Source organism: Oncorhynchus keta, chromosome 22 (assembly GCF_023373465.1).
Source record: "Oncorhynchus keta strain PuntledgeMale-10-30-2019 chromosome 22, Oket_V2, whole genome shotgun sequence".
In the NCBI taxonomy this organism is placed as follows: domain Eukaryota; kingdom Metazoa; phylum Chordata; class Actinopteri; order Salmoniformes; family Salmonidae; genus Oncorhynchus; species Oncorhynchus keta.
Genome location: NC_068442.1, coordinates 27,510,625 through 27,533,055, shown reverse-complemented (window position 1 = coordinate 27,533,055; position 22,431 = coordinate 27,510,625). Strand labels below are relative to the sequence as shown.

The following is a 22,431-nucleotide window of genomic DNA, read 5'->3' as shown; positions in this document are numbered from 1 at the left end:
GCTAAGCAATTCATTACAGAGCAGTCTACTGTGTAGAGCTTACTACCATTGGTTGGATATCTATCATGTTAACCTAATACACATTTTTCTTGGCAAGTCAGTTGCTCTCTGTAAATATGGGTCCCTAATTTGAACTCTTTCTCTTGTTCCATGCAGGTAAAAATCCAGCCTGTCGCCAAGTACGACTGGGAGCACAAGCATTACTACGGCAACCTGATTGCAGTTTCTAACTTATACCTGGCATATGCAATCCGAGGTGAGTGTGGAAACATGTATTGCCATTTTATTTGTACAAATTTAGGAGTCCTCTCCAGGCCAATGTCTGACATTCTGGAAGTCCAGTTGACTATTTATTTGGCTTAACCAGGCAGTGCAGTGATGGATTGCTGGGGTGTCAGCAGCAAACTTTATTAGCATCAAATACACCCAAAATCAGTTTTGCCTCATTTAAGCACTTGTTCTGGTGAAACAATAACAAGATTGATTACACAAATGGCTTACTCTGACCGTATGTTCCATTTATATTTATATGCCTTGGAAACCACAAACGTGTCCTTTTGATTGGAAAAAATATACGTGTACCCCTTCAAATGAGTGGATTCAGCAATTTCAGCCACAATTTTTTTTTTTTAACCTTTATTTAACTAGGCAAGTCAGTTAAGAACAAATTCTTATTTTCAATGACTGCCTAGGAATAGTGGGTTAACTGCCTGTTCAGGGGCAGAATGACAGATTTGTACCTTGTCAGCTCGGGGGTTTGAACTCGCAAACTTCCGGTTACTTGTCCAGCGCTCTAACCACTAGGCTACTCTGCAGCCCCATTGCTGGCAGGTATATAGAATCGACCACACAGCCATGCAATCTCCATAGACAAACAATGGCAGTAGAATGGCCCATACTGAAGAGCTCAGTAAATTTCAATGTGGCACTGACATGGGATGCCACCTTTCCAACATGTTAGTTAGTCAAATTTCTGCCCTGCTAGAGCTGCTACGATCAACTGCAAGTGCTTTTATTGCGAAGTGGAAACTTCTAGGAGCAGCAACGGCTCAGCCGCAAAGTTAAATCAAATTGTATTTGTACATGCGCCGAATACAACATGTCAGTGAAATGCTTACTTAAAAGCCCTTAAAACCTCTTTGGGATAAGCGGGACGCAAATGTCTGAACTTGCCAATTGCCAGGGAAAATGCAGAGTGCAGATTCAAATAAAATACTATAAAAATCACACATGTAAGACACTCAATTAAAGCTACACTCGTTGTGAATCCAGCCAACATGTCAGATTTTTAAAATGCTTTTCGGTCAAGCATAAGAAGCTATTATCTGATGATAACACCAGCAGTAAACAAAGGGGTTAGCATATTTCAACCCTTCAGGCGCGACACAAAACGCTGAAGTAAAATATAAAACATGCATTACCTTTTGTTGGCACTTCAATATGTCCCATAAACATCACAATTGGTCTTTTTTGTTTGATTAATTCCGTCCATATATATATATATATATATATATATATATATATATATATATATATATATATATACATACACATACACATATATATATATATATATATATAATACAGTGCCAAATTGCGAAAGTATTTGGCCCCCTTGAACTTTGCATAAAGTAATAACCTTTTGCCACATTTCAGGCTTCAAACATAAAGATATAAAACTGTATTTTTTGTGAAGAATCAACAAGTGGCCCACAATCATGAAGTGGAACGACATTTATTGGATATTTCAAACTTTTTTAACAAATCAAAAACTGAAAAATTGGGCGTGCAAAATTATTCAGCCCCCTTAAGTTAATACTTTGTAGCGCCACCTTTTGCTGCGATTACAGCTGTGATTACAGCTGTAAGTCGCTTGGGGTATGTCTCTATCAGTTTTGCACATCGAGAGACTGAAATTTTTTCCCATTCCTCCTTGCCACACAGCTCGAGCTCAGTGAGGTTGGATGGAGAGCATTTGTGAACAGCAGTTTTCAGGTCTTTCCACAGATTCTCGATTGGATTCAGGTCTGGACTTTGACTTGGCCATTCTAACACCTGGATATGTTTATTTTTGAACCATTCCATTGTAGATTTTGCTTTATGTTTTGGATCATTGTCTTGTTGGAAGACAAATCTCCGTCCCAGTCTCAGGTCTTTTGCAGACTCCATCAGGTTTTCTTCCAGAATGGTCCTGTATTTGGCTTCATCCATCTTCCCATCAATTTGAACCATCTTCCCTGTCCCTGCTGAAGAAAAGCAGGCCCAAACCATGATGCTGCCACCACCATGTTTGACAGTGAGGATGGTGGGTTCAGGGTGATGAGCTGTGTTGCTTTTACGCCAAACATAACGTTTTGCATTGTTGCCAAAAAGTTCAATTTTGGTTTCATCTGACCAGAGCACCTTCCACATGTTTGGTGTGTCTCCCAGGTGGCTTGTGGCAAACTTTAAACAACACTTTTTATATCTTTAAGAAATGGCTTTCTTCTTGCCACTCTTCCATAGAGGCCAGATTTGTGCAATATACGACTGATTGTTGTCCTATGGACAGAGTGTCCCACCTCAGCTGTAGATCTCTGCAGTTCATCCAGAGTGATCATGGGCCTCTTGACTGCATCTCTGATCAGTCTTCTCCTTGTATGAGCTGAAAGTTTAGAGGGACGGCCAGGTCTTGGTAGATTTGCAGTGGTCTGATACTCCTTCCATTTCAATATTATCACTTGCACAGTGCTCCTTGGGATGTTTAAAGCTTGGGAAATCTTTTTGTATCCAAATCCGGCTTTAAACTTCTTCACAACAGTATCTCGGACCTGCCTGGTGTGTTCCTTGTTCTTCATGATGCTCTCTGCGCTTTTAACGGACCTCTGAGACTATCACAGTGCAGGTGAATTTATACGGAGACTTGATTACACACGGGTGGATTGTATTTATCATCATTAGTCATTTAGGTCAACATTGGATCATTCAGAGATCCTCACTGGATTTCTGGAGAGAGTTTGCTGCACTGAAAGTAAAGGGGCTGAGTAATTTTGCACGCCCAATTTTTCAGTTTTTGATTTGTTAAAAAAGTTTGAAATATCCAATAAATGTCGTTCCACTTCATGATTCTGTCCCACTTGTTGTTGATTCTTCACAAAAAAATAGTTTTATATTTTTATGTTTGAAGCCTGAAATGTGGCAAAAGGTCGCAAAGTTCAAGGGGGCTGAATACTTTCGCAAGGCTATATATATATATATATATATATATATATATATATATTCTGAACAGTTAGTCCTCAGGGTTTTGCCTGCTACATAAGTTCTGTTATACTCACAGACATGATTCAAACAGTTTTAGAAACTTCAGTGTTTTCTATCCAAATTTATGAATAATATGCATATCTTATATTCTTGGCATGAGTAGCAGGAAGTTGAAATTGGTCACGCTATTTATCCAAAAGTGAAAATTCTGCCCCCCTAGCCCCAAGAGGTTTTGACTGACTATGCAATTTGAAGAACAATGTGTTTTAATTATTTACTCAAACTGAAGTTTTAAAAAAAATCTAGAAAATAGAAAAATAACAACTGATTAGGGCAACAAAATAACAGTAACAAGGCTATATACAGGTGGTACCGGTACAGAGTCAATGTAGGGTTAGGGTTATCACCCATAAGATAAGTTTAATGCTAGCTAGCAACTTACCTTGCTGCACTTGTGTAACAGATGGTCATCTTGCCATGCAGTGTCCTCGGAGTGCAATGTAATCGACATCCAAAAATACAGATAGTTATGGAAACTTAAAATCGGCCCAAATGAATTGGCCATGCCGATTTTAATCGGTCAACCTCTAGTCTGGGCAATACCCAGACTTCTGCATCTGGCAGGGTCAGGTCTCGGTGGTTTACCATTGGCTGTTTTCATTTAGTATCAGTTGGGGTCGGCTTGGGGCGTGATCATATTCCCCCATAGTATGTTGTACCAAAGTTGATATGTTCTATAACTAATGTTCCCTGAAGGAGGGGAAACGAGGTATAACACCATTTTGTGAAGCGCAGATTTAATTTGCCTTATCAGGCGTGATTGTAGATCTTTCATCTTTTCGCGAGCGTGCGACTTGTATCTCATTTCCTTCCATCAGGGAACAGTCGTTACGTTCTCTTATTATTAATCCTCTGGCTACCTTACATTTTTAGGCTATTCTAATAGCATTTTAAGATGGAATTCTGTTACGTTCGTTGTTTCATTGTGAGAAAGCCATGCATAAAACAAAACATATCCTTCAGTCACATTCATGGCCTATTGAATGGAGAGTGCTAAGGAGGATTATAGAGTACTTTTTTTTAAACTGGTAGACAAGATGGTGTCAGAGAGCTTTGCTTGGGTGGCGCCAGTCAAACTATCGTCTGTCACATCACGATGTCGTCACCATTGACAATGGCTGTCAATCATCTTATATAGACGATTCTATCATAATATTGCCCGACATAAGTGTGACTGCCAAGACCCCTGTGATCTATTCATTTATCTGTATTGATTTCCCTATGTCATTTAAAGCACATAATCAACATCATAGTGATGAGAGAATTACAAACAACATGCCCACACTCATACTTTATATTTAGGTGCAGGAGCGCCAACATACTTTTGAGCTAGTATTCTATAAGAGATGCTTGAGGTCAAGTCGTAACAAATTTGAGGTGCCGGTACTCCGCTCCGGTCCACCCAAGTCAAGCACTGGGTATTTAACTCTGCCTAAGCTTTTCATGTAAAACCAACAGATCCAGATTGATTCAGAATGTTACAGAAGTTGGCTCGCAAACTCAGGTTTTGTACTTGTGTACAGGAGCAAACAACCAGGCCATGATCCGTGTGTTGAGCCTGGGCTCCGCCGAGCGCACCCTGCTGAAGGGCTTCACTGGTGCAGTCACAGACCTGGCCTTCGCCCATCTGGACTCCACCCTGCTGGGATGTGTTGATGAAGCTGGCAACCTGGTCATCTGGCAGCTCACCTGCCACAGCAGCAAGATCCAGTATCCTCTTCATTCTGCCCAATAATTACACTTCAGTTGGTCACTTACTGCTTCGTGTAGTTAAAGGTTAAGTAAAATAAATTAACTATGCATTTTACCTGGTTTTGACCATTTTTAAAAGTACTTTGTGATATGTGTACAGCAGTGGAGGCTGCTGAGGGGAGTATGGCTCATAATGGCTGGAGCGAACGGAATGGCATCAAACGCATGAAAACCATGTGTTGGATGCATTTGATAACATTCCGCTTAAGCCATTACCACGAGTACGTCCTCCCCATTTAAGGTGTCACCGACATCCTGTGGTGTACAGCTGCGGTGTTACACACCTTAACCCACATGCTTCTCAGGGATCAAGTGGTTGTCCACATCCGGAGGCCTGAAGACACACCTCTAAACTCCAATAGGAGGTTGATCTGGTGTCCTTTCATCCTAGAGGACAATGAAGAGAACCCTGAGGATGCTAGCCAGACCCTGGCCCTGCTGCATGAAGACAGAGTATGTATGCCCTATTGGACACAATCAGACTTATGTATTTACCCATGTCTCAGACAAACTCTTCCTCCTCGTCCCTTTGTACTATCTTTTTAATTCACTGCCTCCCCTTTGCTGATTGTCCTGTCTTTTCTCCCCAGGCTGAGGTGTGGGATCTGGAGATCCTCCGCAGCAACAATAGCACCTGGCCAGTAGATGCCACTGACCTGAAGGACGGCGTTATAACCATAAAAGGACATACCGAGGTATGGCATTTAGTAATCACATTGTCTGTTTCCAGTATGGAAAGCACTTAATTACAGACTGGTTTTTAGTGTGGAAATTTAGTTTTGGGTGGTGTTTTTCTCCAGCGTATAAGTGAAGGTGCCCTGTCTCCAGATGGCACAGTCTTGGCCACAGCCAGTCATGATGGTTATGTAAAATTCTGGCAAATCTACATTGAAGGACAGGACCAGCCAAGGTAGATCTTGACTCAATATTACTCTTTTATAATATAATATTTATATTAAAATTCCAGTTTCTTGCAATTCCTTTCCGTCTGTATCTCTATGGTTACTTTTACTTTCCTCTGTGAAGTCCTCTCCCCGGCTTCTTTCACAGATGTCTGCATGAGTGGCAGCCCCACAATGGGAACCCCCTCTCCTGCCTGCTGTTCTGTGACAACCACAAGAAACAGGACCCAGAGTAAGTCCCTACTGTTCTCTTCTGCTGCTGTACGTCTTTAGCTGAACAGGTGTTGAGTATTTATTTAGCGAAAGTGACATTTGGTTACCCAGGATTACATAGATGTATGGATTTTTAGAGCATTACCCAATGCAATCAGTGTAATTTACTCTTGAGGACCGATGAGAGATTTGTTAGACCCCCTCTTTTTCCTTTCTAGTGTTCCATTCTGGCGCTTTCTGATTACTGGAGCTGATCAGAACCAGGAGCTGAAGATGTGGTGCACAGTGTCATGGACCTGCCTGCAGACCATCAGGTCTGACTGTTTTTTTACCTGTGTTTTTCACTGCTCTTTCATGCTTTGCAAGTTGTCTCATTCATACCGCCGTTACTGGACCTGTTTTAACAATAGCCTATGTACATGTCCTTCAGGTTCTCTCCAGACCCGTTCAACTCCTCAGTCCTGCCCAGTCTAAAGGCCAGCCTGGACCTCTCTGCAGAATGCCTCATCCTCAGCGACGTACAGAGAAAGGTCAGAATTTCTGTGTCCTGCTATATCACTATGATCTATCTACCAACTGTAATCCTTTTTGTCTATCAGGATGAGTTATTAACCCTGTTTTGTTTTGTCCCTCTAGGTGTTGTATGTGATGGAGTTGTTGCAGGACCAGGAGAAGGGCCATGCCAGCTTCACAGCCGTGTCTGAGTTCCTGCTCACACACCCTGTACTCAGCTTTGGTGTTCAGGACGTCAGCCGCAGCCGCCTGCGCCACACAGAGGTCCTCCCCCCAGATGAGGAGAGCGAGAGTATGACTGCTGGTTGGTGTCACCTTCTTGGATCCCGATTACCGCTACTACCTAATCTAATGATGGGCTGGTCTGACCCCTGTGTTATCATGGGTATAATTTTTGTATTTTTCTTCCTGTTATCTCTAGAGGGCATCCAGGGCCCAATGGAATCCAGAGCTGGGATCCAAATAAAGCTGTACTGTGTCCACACAAAGTGAGTTGTCATTCAGGTCCTATTATCATATTTACGCAGAGGTCTGCATTGAAATTGTGACTATTTAATCAGTTTTTAGTATCCCATTTCATACACCTTTATTAGTGTTTAGGTGTATTCTTCTGTCCACAGGTCTCTTCAAGATGTGCAGATCTGGTTCCAGCCAAACCTAGGGTCTGGCTCGTCCTCATTTCTGCCTCACTCAAACGATGGCTTTGGTGAGTTAAGAGAACCGTTGGTCGTCATAAACCAAAACTATTCTTTACTCAGTTTAAGAGATTTTAGAAACATTATCCCATATTTTCATGTATTAATCGGTCTTTGTGCTTTTCTAGGTTTTTCGGATCACTTGACAGACATGAGCATGGAAGGTTTGAGCTCTGACAAGGAGTCCGGATGTGGCTCCCAAAATGATCTCCGGAAGATTCCCGCCCTTCCTGCTCCTGTTGACTTCATGTCCCCCACTGGCGCCGCCGCTATGCCCAAGCTCATGACCCCTGACGCCTTCATGACCCCCAGTGCTTCAGTATGTCCAGTTCCCTCACTACTCTATCAAAATGCTAGCGAATATCGAAGGGAGGGATATTAGTCCTGGATCTTGATTGCGCTTTGAACTTGATTTCTGCCCTTCCCTCCCAGGTCCCAGCCTCCCCAGGCAGCAGTGCCAGCAGCCTGAAAATTGTGACAGCCATGACCAGCAACTCTGACAGTGGCGCCAGGTAGGTCAACTCAAAGGGTGCATAACAGGGAAGGAATTCATAATTGACTGAACAAGGAAGGAGATTGTGCTTTGATATCCCCTGACTCTTCTGATGTCAATGTCTGCAGGGGAGGAGAGGAGCTGACCCAGAACTCCAAGATGTCTGTGGAGAGCAGCAGCAGTAGCAGTCTGACCCTCAGTGCGAGCACCAGCAGCCCCAGAGCCAGCTCCCTTCTCATCTCAGGCCTAGGGGACAACATGCCGGTAGGCCACACACTTGCATGGACGCTAGCACATACAGCGCAGTCATTTCACGCGGTTAGAATGCAGAATTGTGTGCTGCAATTGGCTGAGGGGCCAACGTAACATGTTTGTCAACTTACAAGACCTCTCGTCCCTCCGTCATATGTGACATCATCCTTACTCCTTGTTCCACTTTGGTCTTCCGATTAATCGGAATAATATAATAATAATAATAATATATGCCATTTAGCAGACGCTTTTATCCAAAGCGACTTACAGTCATGTGTGCATACATTCTACGTATGGGTGGTCCCGGGAATCGAACCCACTATCCTGGCGTTACAAGCACCATGCTCTACCAACTGTGCTACAGAAGGACCACGAATGGCCGATTTAATTAGGGCCTATTCAAAGTTTTCATAGCAATCGGTATTTATGGACACCGATTGCAGCCTATTTATTTCATTTGAAAAAATAAATAATTTTCCACCTTTATCTAACGAGGCAAGAACACATTCTTACTTTCAATGACAGCCTAGGAACGATGGGTTGACTGCCTTGTACAGGGGCAGAACGACAGGTTTTTGTAGCCTTCTGGTTACTAGTCCAACACTCTAACCACCTGCCTTACATTGCACTCCACGAGGAGACTGCGTGGCAGGCTGACTACCTGTTACGCGAGGGCAGCAAGAAGCCATGTTGCTAGCTAGCATTAAACTTATCTTATAAAAAAACAATCAATCTTAACATAATCACTAGTTAACTAAACATGGTTGATGGTATTACTAGTTTATCTGGCGTGTCCTGCATTGCATATAATCAATGCCTGTTAATTTCTCATCGAATCGCCAAACGAGTGATCATTTAACAAACGCATTCATGAAAAAAGCACTGTGGTTGCACCAATGTGTACCTACCCATAAACATCAAAGCCTTTCTTTAAAATCAATACACAAGTATATATTTTTTAAACCTGCATATTTAGTTAATATTGCCTGCTAACATGAATTTCTTATAACTAGGGAAATTGTCACTTCTCTTGCCTTCCGTGCAAGCAGTCGGTATATGCAGCAGTTTGGGCCGCCTGGCTCGTTGCGAACTGTGTGAAGACCATTTATTCTTAACAAAGACCGTAATGAATTGTACATAATTATGACATTGAAGGTTGTTCAATGTATAACAGCAATATTTAACTTGGATGCCATCCGTTAGATAAAATACAGAACGGTTCCGTATTTCACTGAAAAGAATAAACGTTTGGTTTTCGAAATGATGATAGTTTCCGGATTCGACCATATTAATGACCAAAGGCTCGTATTTCTGTGTGTTATTATGTTATAACTAAGTCTATGATTTGATAGAGCAGTCTGACTGAGCGATGGTCGGCAGCATGCTCGTAAGCAGTCATTCAAACAGCATTTTCGTGCTAATAGTGTTTCAAACGTCACTCGCTCTGAGACTGGGAGTAGTTGTTCCCCTTGCTCTGCAATGGCCGCGGCTTTTGTGGAGCGATGGGTTATGATGCTTCGAGGGTGGTCGTTGTGTTCCTGGTTCGAGCCCAGGTAGGGCTGAGGAAAGTGACGGAAGCTATACTGTTACACTGGCAATACTTATTTATTTGAGGCTAAATTGATTTGATTGATGTATTTATATTAAGTTAAAATAAGTGTTAATTAAATATTATTGTAATGGTCATTATTACAAATACATACCGATTAAAATCTGCCAATATTTTTAAATGTATCTGCTTTTTTTGGTCCTCCAATAATCAGTCGACCTCTACAAAAGACCACTCCTCATATGCTCATGTTCCCCCTCACCTACCCATTCTGCCCTCTACAGGTGCTTCCCTCTCCAAACCCGCCCCTCTCGCTGGACCCACAGGCCATTGAGCCTATGCTGATTCAGCATGCCTCTCCCACCCTGGCTCGCTCTCCAGACGTCATCTCATCTGCCTCCACGGCCATGTCCCAGGACATCCCTGAGATCGCCTCTGATACGCTGCAGCGAAGCCTGGGGGTTGTGTCTGGAGCTGAATCCCGAGACCCTCTCCCAGCCCTTCACACAGACAGCATGGCTTCAGCAGCCTCAGCCCTTCACCACCTCTCTCCACGGAACCGGAACAACTCTGACCACGGCCACCTGACCCTGGAGCTGGGTGCTGGAGCAGTGGAGGCGGAGCAGAGGCTCAGTAACACTCCTTCACTACTGGAGAATGCCCTGACACAGGAGAATGCTGCTGCAGCTGCCGCTGCCTCCTGCTCTGACAACAACACAAGCCACCCCTGGCCTGCAGCTCCCGACATCACACGGGAAACGCGCAACAGCCTGCGGGACAACGGCCTAGGAGACTGGTAAGACAGTCTCACACACACACACACGCGTGGACATAGGCACAGTGTCTTTACCTATGCATGCAACCTGAAGAACCTACACAAATCGGCTTTTTAGTTTTAAATGGTATTTCTTGCTTTTAGCTCAAGGGAGGAAATGAAGGACAGACACATGTCCTCTCCATACCACAGACGCACCTACCACTTAACCCAGAATGACAGTCAGGACGCCAGTGCAGAACAAAGGTAAGATAGTCGCATCTCTAGAACTTCCCTTTCGTTGTCAATAGCCCTGGAGGGATGCAGTATTTGCTGTGTTTTGGAAGTCAATGCTTGATTAAAGTTTCCATTTAATGTATTCTTGATTCTGATTTAATGTTCATCTTAAACCTGCACAGGTTTTTTTGTACCCATGCCGTGTACCCATTATCACCACCTATTGTGGGCACTTAAACTCCTCTTGCTTTGTTTTCCTGTCACAGTGACCATGATGACGAGGTGGCCAGTCTAGCGTCGTCCTCCGGGAACTGTGGAGCCAGGTCGTCTCAAAGACTGCCAGTGAAGGAGTGGAAGAGCTCTCCCAGAGGCTCCCCTAAACTCAAGAGGAAGAGTAAAAAAGATGACGTGTGGGTGATGACCATGACAGTTACCACAGAATGTTATTCTCTGATATTTACTTCCATGTCTAATGGCCTCTTTGCCTTCTCTCTTTTTAGGGATGCATCTCATGCCTCTCAGTCCAGGCAGCCTGAGCATCATAACCATCAACATCAGGTAAGTGATCATGGCTGAATGAATATGATTCACTTACTTTTTATCTTTAAGTTGTGATTATAATACTGGCACCAAGATGTTTCCATTATACATACATTTTCAGCAATACCATTTGTTCCCTGATAATTAGATGATACATTCTACCTGGTCTAGACACCATGTAATCTGATCTAACCTGTTGCAGATGAACCCTGAGGTGCAGGAAGAGCTGCTGATGCTGCTGCGTAACCAGCAGAGGGAGCTAGCGGATCTCCGTCAGAGTCAGCTAGAGCTGCTGCAGAGAGTGACGGGCCACATGGACGCCGTGCAGAGCTCTGTCATAGCCCATGTGGAGCACGTCATGGTCAGCCAGCAGGAGCATGAACGTATCCTTACAACTGGGACATGTCACAAATTACAATCAGTGCCAACTCCTAGATCTCCCTATGTAGTGGTACCATTGAAAATTATGTAGTTTTGTATGAGATGATCACTGCAAGTTATACTACATGGCTATCAGTATGTGGACACTCTTTCAAATTAGATTTGGCACACAGCCATGCAGTCTCCATAGATTAACATTGGCAGTAATGTGGCCCTTACTGAAGAGCTCAGTGACTTTCAACGTGGTGCTGTCATAGGATGCAACCTTTCCAACAAGTCAGTTCATCAAATTTCTGCCCTGCTAGAGCTGCCCCTGTCAACTGTAAGTGCTGTTATTGTTAAGTGTAAACTTTAATGAGCAACAACGGCTCAGCCGTGAAGTGGTAGGCTACACAAGCTCACAGAACGGCACCACCGATGCTGAAGTGCATAGCGTGTAAAAATCATCTGTCCTCCAAACGTTCCAAACTGCCTCTGGAAGCAACGTCAGCACAAGAACTGTTCGTCGGAAGCTTCATGAAATAGGTTTCGCAGCCATTGGACTTGGGAGCAGTGGAAACGCTTTCTCTGGAGCGATGAGTCATGCTTCACCGATGGACAAATCTGGATTTTGCTACCTGCCCAAATGCATAGTGCTAACTGTAAAGTTTAGTGGAAGAGGAATAATGGTCTGGGGATGTTTTTCATGGTTCGGGCTAAGCTCTTTAGCTCCAGTGAAGGGGAATCTTAACGCTACAGCATACAATGACTTTCTAGATGGTTCTGTGCTTCCAACTTTGTTGTAACAGTTTGGGGATGGCCTTTTCCTGTTTCAGAATGACAATGCAATGCCCTGTGCACAAAGGTCCATACAGAAATGGCTTGTTGATCTGTGTGGAAAAATTTGACTGGACTGCACAGACCTCAACCCCATCAAACACCTTTGGGATGAATTGGAACGCTGACTGCGAACCAGGCCTAATCGCCCAACATCAGTGCCTAACCTCACTAATGCTCTTGTGGCTGAATGGAATCAGCCATGGCTCAATGGAAGTCCCTGCAGCAATTTTCCAACCTCTAGTGGAAAGCCTTTCCAGAAGAGGCTGTTCTAGCAGCAAAGGGGGGACCAACACCATATGAATAACCATGATTTTGGAATGAGATGTTCGACGAGCAGGTGTCCTCATACTTTTGGCCATGTAGTGTATAGGGAAGCGTTATGAATGCAGATATTGTAGTTTAAATGGAATTCAATTCACATGAATAAAGACGCTTTTCACATCTAGAAAGGTGCCTAATTTAAAGCTGCAATATGTAACTTCTCGGGCAATCTGACCAAATTCACATAGAAATTAGTTATTGGTCTGTCATTGTCATTGAAAGCAAGTCTAAGCAGTTTTTGTACACCAGCTGAAAATACAATATATTTGGTTATGGAAAATATTTTAGTGGTTTATATGCTTATTTTGTCACACAAACTGAAATTAGGCTAACTATTAGTTTTAGCAACCAGGAAATGCCAGAGCCATTTCTGCATATTGCATCTTTAAGAACATTGTTTTGTAGCAGCAGCACATCCTTATCAACCCACTGTTTGATCCTTGACCTGGCGGTGTTTCTCAGAGAGGAGAATGGAGAGAATCCTAGCAGAGGGACAGAACCGTAACCAGCAACTCCAGGAACATCTCTCCCAGCAGCTGGCTCAAACTCTCAACAACACCCTGTGTAACCGTCTGGACAAGACTCTCCGAGAGGAGATGAAGAAAACTGTTCCTCCCAGTCAGTACACTTCCTTCCTTTTTCCTAACTTATTCGGCAGTTTTTATCAAATTAAGTTAACTGTATAATCACTGAGAAGTAAATGTTTGGCCTTGCTACTAAACAGCTATTATCAAGAGTCTGGAGCCTGTTACTGCCCATATGAATAACACCATCGCTGCTAAGCTGACGGCTGTGGAGGCAGCACTGAAGGAGAACGTTAGCAAAGTCGTCAAGTCAAAGGTTAGTGGCAACAAATTCAGGGGGGATTTAAAAAATGCGCTGCTTAGTTCATAGAACCACGTTATGTTGACTTACCTTTGATATTTACTTATAGCAGTTGTGACAGGGGTTTTGGTTTTCTTCCTACAAAATGTATCTCTACATTTTGAACAATGGGGGCTATAAGCTTTTATGACCCCATTTGCTTAAAGCTAAGACACACATGCCTTCTCTTTCCCTCTACAATGCTCACATGCCCTGCGGGTGTCGTTAGAATAGTGGACAGGACCAGGCACAAAATCTGCATCAAATAACTGGGGAGAGGAAAGAACATCATTGAAGGCAATGATGTTAATTTCTACACAAAAGATCATATGCAGTTATTGCCTTATCTTCCTTGACGTTTTCCTAAACTTCCCAATACCTTTCTGATGCATTTCAGTAACTTCAAACCAATGGTTGGAACCGGTTCAGGGAACAGAACCGAAAAAAATCGAAAGTGATCTATACTGTTCCGGAACAGAACCATTATTTAATAACGTTCAGAGGGGTGCGCCTATGAACATTTTTGCTGGTGTGTTTAGGTTACCTGCCCCTCCCCACTGAAGCAGAGGTTACTGTAGCCTACTAACCACGCTACAAACGTAATTCAGATATTAGGATCAGATGTTTAATTAGAGAAGAGTTGGTTTGACTTATTCAATCAAAGTTAAGGTTGCTATAATACAGTTGCTTCTCTCGCGCTACAGCACCGTGTGTTTGTCTTGCATTATGATTAAACCATGCTCTTACGGCAAAATACAATTTGCTCTTAATGACTTTCCTGTATATTTTTAAGATGCTTACCTGCTCCACAGTAAGCTTCTTTAGCTGTGCTGATTGGTGAAGTAATTTAATGTTGAGCTAAATGTAAAGAAAATAAAAAATATTTGATGTTTGTTTTAAAAGGAATGATGTAAACTGATACTTTATTTTGCTAGTCAGAACAGTGGATCGAAAAAGGGAGAAAAAAAATATTTACGTTCCAACCCTTCAAACTATACTTCCTTAAGATTGAATTGTAAAAACTGTGAGTGATTTCTAATATAGCCCCAAATTAAAAAGTTAACATTGGCTGTTGAATACATCTCTTAACTGTGGGATCGCAAACGATTTCTGATATCAAAATGGGGTCTTGGGCCCAAAGAGTTTAGCATGCCCTGCTCTAGAGCCTAGGTTGGTCATTGGATCAAAGGATGTAAAGTAGTCTCATAGCTCACTTATTCAGTCCTCAGTCAAAATGCACACACACAAATGCCTTTGCATCCCTTTCTGTGCAGAACACCACAGATGCAATCGGCCGGGCAGCTGCTGAGGCAATGCAGGGGCCTATCCAGGCTGCCTACAAGGATGCGTTCCAGAGCATTGTGCTGCCTGTGTTTGAGAGGGGCTGCCAGTCTATGTTCCAGCAGATCAATGACAGCTTCAAGCAGGGAACCCATGAATGTATGACAATCCTATTACTAATTATTAACTCGGCGTTTCAGGCCTTTTCTTCACTTTATGCAGTTTCACCCAAGAGCAAGGTCATGGACTTAGCCTAGTTTGTAACTTGCTGCATTTGTCATACAAAGCCCACTGCTCTTAACATAGATGTATGTATTGATAAACATTTGCTGTATTTTTTTTCAGCTGTTTTTTTTTTATATTGTGCTAACAGCACATCTGAATATGCCTGACAGATCTTACTGTCATACTGAGGACATTTGTTTTCCTCTGTAGATATCCAGCAACTGGAGACTCATGTGAAGAGCAGGAAGCAGCATGAGCAGGAGGGCCAGGACCCTATGATTGGCCAGCTACAGCAGATGATTGACACGTTCCAGAATTCTACGGATCAGCTGGCCACCACTGTCACAGCAAGTGTCCGCTCGGAGGTCCAGCACCAGCTCAACATGACGGTGGGAAAGTAAGTCCAACCAGGCTTTTAATTTTTTTTTTGTGATTGATCAGACATGCCTAATAGATGCCTTAGCAAGCAGTTTGGTTTGCCATGTTGAGTGGCTGTGTAATGGATTGGTTGAGTAGAAAAACAAACACCTTAATCCTGGGCTTAATTTCGATTGAACCATAAATTTGCAAAGCAATTAATGAAATAGCGCTTGCATTTATAGATTTTGTTTTTTAGGATGTGGGAATGAGTAATTTTAAGTGTTTTGATTGTCATAAAGTGTTTGGGAAATGACACGTTTTCAAGCATTTACAGTGCATTCGAAAAGTATTCAGACCGCTTGACCTTTTGTATGTTTTGTTAGGTTACAGCCTTATTCTAAAATGGATTAAAGTAGTTTCCCCCCATCAATACCCCATAATGACAAATCAAAAACAGGGTTTTGAAATGTTTGCTAATTTATTAAATATAAAGGCAATTTCGCATTTTACATAACTATTCAGACCCTTTACTCAGTACTTTGTTGAAGCACCTTTGGCAGCAATTACAGCCTTGCGTCTTCACGGGTATGACACTACAAGCTTGGCACACCTGTATTTGGAGATTCATTATTCTCTAAAGATCCTCTCAAGCTATGTAAGGTTGGATTGAGAGCAATTTGCCGGTCTCTTCAGAGATGTGCGGATTGGGTTCAAGTTTGGGCTAAGGCTTGACCACTCAAGGACATTCAGAGACTAGTCCCGAAGCCACTCCTGAGTTGTCTTGGTTATGTGCTTAGGGTCGTTGTCTTGTTGAAAGGTAAACCTTCGCCCCAGTCTGAGGTCCTGAGTGCTCTGAAGCAAGTTTTTTTTCAAGGATCTCTCTGTACTTTGCTCCATTCATCTTTACTTCGATCCTGACTAGTTCCCCAGCCCCTGCCGCTGAAGAACATCCCCACAGCATGTTGTTGCCACAGTAGGGATGGGGCCAGGTTTCCTTCAGACATGATGCTTGGCATTCAGGCCAAAGAATTCATTCTTGGTTTCATCAGACCAGAGAATCTTGTTTTTCATGGTTTGAAAATCCTTTAGCTGCCTTTTGGTCATCTCCAAGCAGGCTGTCATGTGCCTTTTACTGAGGAGTGGCTTCTGTCTGGCCACGCTACCATAAAGGCCTGATTGGTGGAGTGCTGCAGAGATGGTTGTCCTTCTGGAAGGTTCTCCCATCTCCACAGAGGAACTCTGGAGCTCTGTCAGAGTGACCATCTGCTTCTTGGTCACCTCCCTGACCAAGGCCCTGTTCCCCTGATCGCTCAGCTTGGCCTGCCGGCTACTCTAAGAGGAGTCTTGGTGGTTCCAAACTTTTTCCATTTTAAGAATGATTGAGGCCACTGTGTTCTTGGGGACCTTCAATGCTGCAGAAATGTTTTGCTACCCTTCCCCAGAGCTGTGCCTCAACACAATCCTGTCTCCGAGCTCTACGGACAATTCCTTTGACCTCATGGTTTGGTTTTTGCTCTGACATGCACTGTCAACTGTGGGACCTTTATATAGACAGGTGTGTGCCTTTTCCAAATCATGTCCAAACAATTTAATTGACCACAGGTGGACTCATATGACGTTGTAGAAACATTTCAAGGATGATCAATGGAAACAGGATGCACCTGAGCTCAATTTTGTGTCTCATAGCAGATTGTCTCTACTTATGTGGAGGTTTTTTATTTTTAATATATTTTCAAAAATGTCTAAACCTGTTATCGCTCTGTCATTATGGGGTAGTGTGTGTGTGTGTGTGTGTGTGTGTGTGTGTGTGTGTGATAAGGGGGGAAAATGTGTTTAATCAATTTAGAATAAGGCTGTAACTTAACAAAATGTGGAATAAGTCAAGGGGTCTGAATAGTTTCTGAATGCACTGTAAATATTTTGATAGTATTCCTTGTTTATATTACTGTGCCTATTTTGGTCTGTCCTACATCCAGCCTGCAGGAATCGATCCTGACCCAGGTGCAGCGCATAGTGAAGGGTGAGGTGAGCATGGCCATGAAGGAGCAGCAGGCAGCTGTGACCTCCAGCATCATGCAGGCCATGCGCTCTGCTGCAGGCACGCCCGTCCCTACCCCACTCCTCGACTACCAGGCCCAGCAGGCCAACATATTGCAGCTGCTGCAGCAGGGACAGCTCAACCAGGCCTTCCAACAGGTGAGAGTCCTGCTCCCTGATGCACCGCCATGGGCGGTATACTGTAACATGTATACCGGGGCATTTGGAAAAAAACACTGGAGGGTTTTTCATTACCGTCAACTATTTCAAATGTTTTTCATGAAACTTAATATTTGTAGCTACTTTTTAAGTTGATACCTGCAGTGAACTTGTGCAATTACATTAGGAGATAAAGAAGATTCAGTTCTTCATTTCACCGGTCACGTTATTTTACATGAAGCTTACTGTAGTTCCCCAGAACAGTTGAGCCAGTCACGTGTTTGTTTGTAAATGGCACAATGGGAGAAAGCGGGAGCAGGTGAGTCCATAGAGTTCTATATCTACCAGTGAGTCTCTGTTGTGAGGTGATGAAGTAACACATCTATGAAATTCACTACTACATTTTTGCCACCAGATATCTTATGTCTTTCTGCCGTGTTTGAGAAGTCAAAGAGCTCTGTAATCTGTACAGCTGCCATTTTTCCCCCTGTGCTTCCTACTAGTGTTTTTTCCCTCCTCTGTTCTCTCCTCTACTCCCCTCTGCTCTGTGTACACATGCTACTCTTCCTTCAGAAAAGTATGAATCACAACTTTGTTCATTTGCTAAATTTATTTTATTCTCTTTCACTTGTAAATGTCCACACTCACCGAAAATATCATTCGGTAGCTACTAGCTAGTCTGTATAACTTTATGAGCTGGATTTGCCTGTCTTTGCAATTATGTTTGTTTTCACTCGTTATCATTTAGCTAAAAGCATCTGTGATTTCGCTGTTCTAATTTTGTTAGTATTCTGGTAGAGGCACCGTGGGCTTTTCTTGCATTTTTTTTAGCGCCCCTTGTGTAGTACTATGCCGGTAATACCGTAAATCCTGGCATGAGAAAAGGACTATGATTATCAGGATACCGCCCAAGCACCTACCCATCCCATCAGTCTCACAGCCTCTCCCTTCCACTGCATGGGGATGTCCAAGGGCATCATTTAAAATGTACCTGAGGTGTCTGATCGGTCTCATCTCCTCCAACCCCCTCCCCTGTAGGCCCTGTCAGCCTCTGACCTGAACCTGGTTCTGTATGTGTGCGAGACCATTGACTCCCAGCAGGTGTTTGGCCAGCATCCCTGCCCCCTGATCCAGCCAGTGCTGCTGTCCCTCATACAGCAGCTGTCCACTAACCTGGCCACACGCTCTGAGCTCAAGATCAGGTATGCATGTGCACCCACAGGAACATGTTGTAACCCACAGATTTGATGCTCAAACTTGTCTTAGACCCCTCTATGCACCCATGCTAAAACACACACTCAGAACACATCAATGTAAATTCTTACACACCTTGGATGTAATAAGTCGGCCATGGGCAGCTTGAGATTAGATTTTGTTTGATCTTAATCAGGTTTGTGCTCTTACAAGCCTCCCATAAAGAACACTTTTCAACCTTATTTTCATTATCTCCTGCACCAAACCAGTGTAGAGAAGGTCCTAAAAATGCTTCTGTATGACATCACCGGTTGGGATTAAAACTAAAACTCATTTATCAACCTGTACAACATAGAAATGCACCCATTTTCCCCATATGTAGACACTGGTTAGGTGCTGTAGATAATGAGGTCAATGAGGGTATGAGGTTGAAAAGTGGCAGAGTTACCCTTTAAAGTTGTGCTATGCTGAAATCGCAACGCAATTTCCTGGTTGCTAAAACTGTAATAGTTAGCTTACATTTACATTACATTTAAGTCATTTAGCAGACGCTCTTATCCAGAGCGACTTACAAATTGGTGCATACACCTTATGACATCCAGTGGAACAGCCACTTTACAATAGTGCATCTAAATCTTTTAGGGGTGGGGGTGAGAAGGATTACTTAATTTCAGTTTGTGACCAAATAAGATGGTACAATGATTCTCTACACTATCTAAATAGCTGTTGAATATATATTGTCCATAACCAAAAATATTGTTTCGGCTGGTGCAAAAAATCTAAAATACAGTGCATTCGAAATTATTCAGGCATCATTTTCCACATTTTGTTACGTTACAACCTTATTCTAAAATTGTTTTTTCCCCTCAATCTACACACTACCCCATAATGAAAAAGCAATATTTTTTTGTTGCTAATTTATATAAAAATTTCACCTGAGTATTCAGACCCTTTACTCATTACTTTGTTGAAGCACGTTTGACATCAATTACAGCCTCGAGTCTCCTTGGGTATGTAGCTACAATCTTGGCATGCCTATATTTGGGAATTTTCTCCCATTCTATGCACATCCTCTCAAGCGCTGTCAGGTTGGATGGGGAGTGTTCCTGTACAGCTATTTTCAGGTCTTTCCAGAGATGTTAGATTGGGTTCAAGTCTGGGCTCTGGCTGGGCCACTCAAGGACATTCAGAGATTTGTCCCAAAGCCACCCCTGCATTGTCTTGGCTGTGTGCTTAGGGTTGTTGTCCTGATGGAAGGTGACCATTCACCCCAGTCAGGTCCTGAGGTCTCTGGAGCAGGTTTTCATCAAGGATCTCTCTGTACTTTGCTACATTCATCTTTGCCTCGATCCTGACTAGTCTCCCAGTCCCTGCCACTGAAAACCATCCGCACAGCATGATGCTGCCACCACCATACTTCACTCTAGGGGTGGTGCCAGGTTTCCTCCAGATGTGCCACTTGGAATTCAGGCAAAATAATTCAATCTTGTTCAGTCCAGAGAATCTTGTTTCTCATTGTCTGAGAGTCCTTTAGGTGCCTTTTGGCAAACTCCAATTGGGCTGTCATGTGCCTTTTACTGAGGAGTGGCTTCCGTCTGGTCACTCTACCATAAAGACCTGATTGGTAGAGTGCTGCAGAGATGGTTGTCCTTCTGGAAGGTTCTCATCTCCACAGAGGAACTCTGTCAGTGACCTCCCTGACCAAGGCTCTTATCCCTCGATTTCTCAGTTTGGCAGGCAGCCAGCTCTAGGCTGAGTCTTGGTGGTTCAAACTTCTTCCATTTAAGAATGGAGGCCACTGTGTTTTTGGGTACCTTAAATATTGCAGACAATTTTTGCTACCCTTGCCCAGATCTGTGCGTCGACACAATCTTGTCTCGGAGCTCTACGGACAATTCCTTCAACCTTATGGCTTTGTTTTTGCTCTGACATGCACTGTCAACTGTGGGACCTTATGTCGCCTTGCAAAATCATGTCCAATCAATTGAATTTACCACAGGTGGACTCCCAAGTTGTATAAACAGCTTAAGGATGATCAATGGAAACAGGATGCACCGGAGCTGAATTTCGTGTGTCATAGCAAAGGGTCTGAATAGTTGGAAATAAGAAATTTCTCTTTTAATTTTTAATACACTTGTAAAAATGTCTCATCCTGTTTTCGCTTTATCATTGTGTGTGGATGAGGATTAACATTTATTTACAGTGCCTTGCGAAAGTATTCAGCCCCCTTGAACTTTGCGACCTTTTGCCACATTTCAGGCTTCAAACATAAAGATATAAAACTGTATTTCTTTGAAGAATCAACAAGTGGGACACAATCATGAAGTGGAACGACATTTATTGGATATTTCAAACTTTAACAAATCAAAAACTGAAAATTGGGCGTGCAAAATTATTCAGCCCCCTTACTTTCAGTGCAGCAAACTCTCTCCAGAAGTTCAGTGAGGATCTCTGAATGATCCAATGTTGACCTAAATGACTAATGATGATAAATACAATCCACCTGTGTGTAATCAAGTCTCCGTATAAATGCACCTGCACTGTGATAGTCTCAGAGGTCCGTTAAAAGCGCAGAGAGCATCATGAAGAACAAGGAACACACCAGGCAGGTCCGCAATACTGTTGTGAAGAAGTTTAAAGCCGGATTTGGATACAAAAAGATTTCCCAAGCTTTAAACATCCCAAGGAGCACTGTGCAAGCGATAATATTGAAATGGAAGGCGTATCAGACCACTGCAAATCTACCAAGACCTGGCCGTCCCTCTAAACTTTCAGCTCATACAAGGAGAAGACTGATCAGAGATGCAGCCAAGAGGCCCATGATCACTCTGGATGAACTGCAGAGATCTACAGCTGAGGTGGGACACTCTGTCCATAGGACAACAATCAGTCGTATTGCACAAATCTGGCCTTTATGGAAGAGTGGCAAGAAAGCCATTTCTTAAAGATATCCATAAAAAGTGTCGTTTAAAGTTTGCCACAAGCCACCTGGGAGAAACACCAAACATGTGGAAGAAGGTGCTCTGGTCAGATGAAACCAAAATTGAACTTTTTGGTAACAATGCAAAACGTTAAGTTTGGCGTAAAAGCAACACAGCTCATCACCCTGAACATACCATCCCCACTGTCAAACATGGTGGTGGCAGCATCATGGTTTGGGCCTGCTTTTCTTCAGCAGGGACAGGGAAGATGGTTAAAATTGATGGGAAGATGGATAGAGCCAAATACAGGACCATTCTGGAAGAAAACCTGATGGAGTCTGCAAAAGACCTGAGACTGGGATGGAGATTTGTCTTCCACCAAGACAATGATCCAAAACATAAAGCAAAATCTACAATGGAATGGTTAAAAAATAAACATATCCAGGTGTTAGAATGGCCAAGTCAAAGTCCAGACCTGAATCCAATCGAGAATCTGTGGAAAGAACTGAACTGCTGTTCACAAATGCTCTCCATCCGACCTCACTGAGCTCGAGCTGTTTTGCAAGGAGGAATGGGAAACAATTTCAGTCTCTCGATGTGCAAAACTGATTGAGACATACCCCAAGCGACTTACAGCTGTAATCGCAGCAAAAGGTGGCGCTACAAAGT

At 43.1% G+C, this 22,431-nt stretch overlaps 1 protein-coding gene across 3 annotated transcripts in view; it reads left to right on the top strand.

Annotated features, from left to right (window-relative positions):
• Positions 1 to 22,431, top strand: part of LOC118401261 (enhancer of mRNA-decapping protein 4-like) — a 32,689-nt gene that overhangs the window by 5,388 nt on the left and 4,870 nt on the right. For 2 of the 3 annotated variants that reach the window (XM_035798622.2, XM_052474967.1), the window contains exons 4-28: positions 157 to 256; positions 4,824 to 5,010; positions 5,358 to 5,505; positions 5,643 to 5,747; positions 5,853 to 5,962; positions 6,079 to 6,186; positions 6,386 to 6,481; positions 6,598 to 6,697; positions 6,804 to 6,984; positions 7,102 to 7,168; positions 7,301 to 7,386; positions 7,504 to 7,694; positions 7,808 to 7,887; positions 7,997 to 8,132; positions 9,954 to 10,465; positions 10,589 to 10,690; positions 10,927 to 11,070; positions 11,161 to 11,218; positions 11,403 to 11,583; positions 13,184 to 13,339; positions 13,446 to 13,561; positions 14,860 to 15,025; positions 15,302 to 15,488; positions 17,428 to 17,647; positions 18,686 to 18,849. In XM_035798622.2, the coding sequence (XP_035654515.1) occupies positions 157 to 256; positions 4,824 to 5,010; positions 5,358 to 5,505; positions 5,643 to 5,747; positions 5,853 to 5,962; positions 6,079 to 6,186; positions 6,386 to 6,481; positions 6,598 to 6,697; positions 6,804 to 6,984; positions 7,102 to 7,168; positions 7,301 to 7,386; positions 7,504 to 7,694; positions 7,808 to 7,887; positions 7,997 to 8,132; positions 9,954 to 10,465; positions 10,589 to 10,690; positions 10,927 to 11,070; positions 11,161 to 11,218; positions 11,403 to 11,583; positions 13,184 to 13,339; positions 13,446 to 13,561; positions 14,860 to 15,025; positions 15,302 to 15,488; positions 17,428 to 17,647; positions 18,686 to 18,849 (3,701 nt within the window). The remainder of the gene's footprint in view (positions 1 to 156; positions 257 to 4,823; positions 5,011 to 5,357; positions 5,506 to 5,642; positions 5,748 to 5,852; positions 5,963 to 6,078; positions 6,187 to 6,385; positions 6,482 to 6,597; positions 6,698 to 6,803; positions 6,985 to 7,101; positions 7,169 to 7,300; positions 7,387 to 7,503; positions 7,695 to 7,807; positions 7,888 to 7,996; positions 8,133 to 9,953; positions 10,466 to 10,588; positions 10,691 to 10,926; positions 11,071 to 11,160; positions 11,219 to 11,402; positions 11,584 to 13,183; positions 13,340 to 13,445; positions 13,562 to 14,859; positions 15,026 to 15,301; positions 15,489 to 17,427; positions 17,648 to 18,685; positions 18,850 to 22,431) is intronic. The other variant, XM_035798623.2, reaches the window with a different exon arrangement.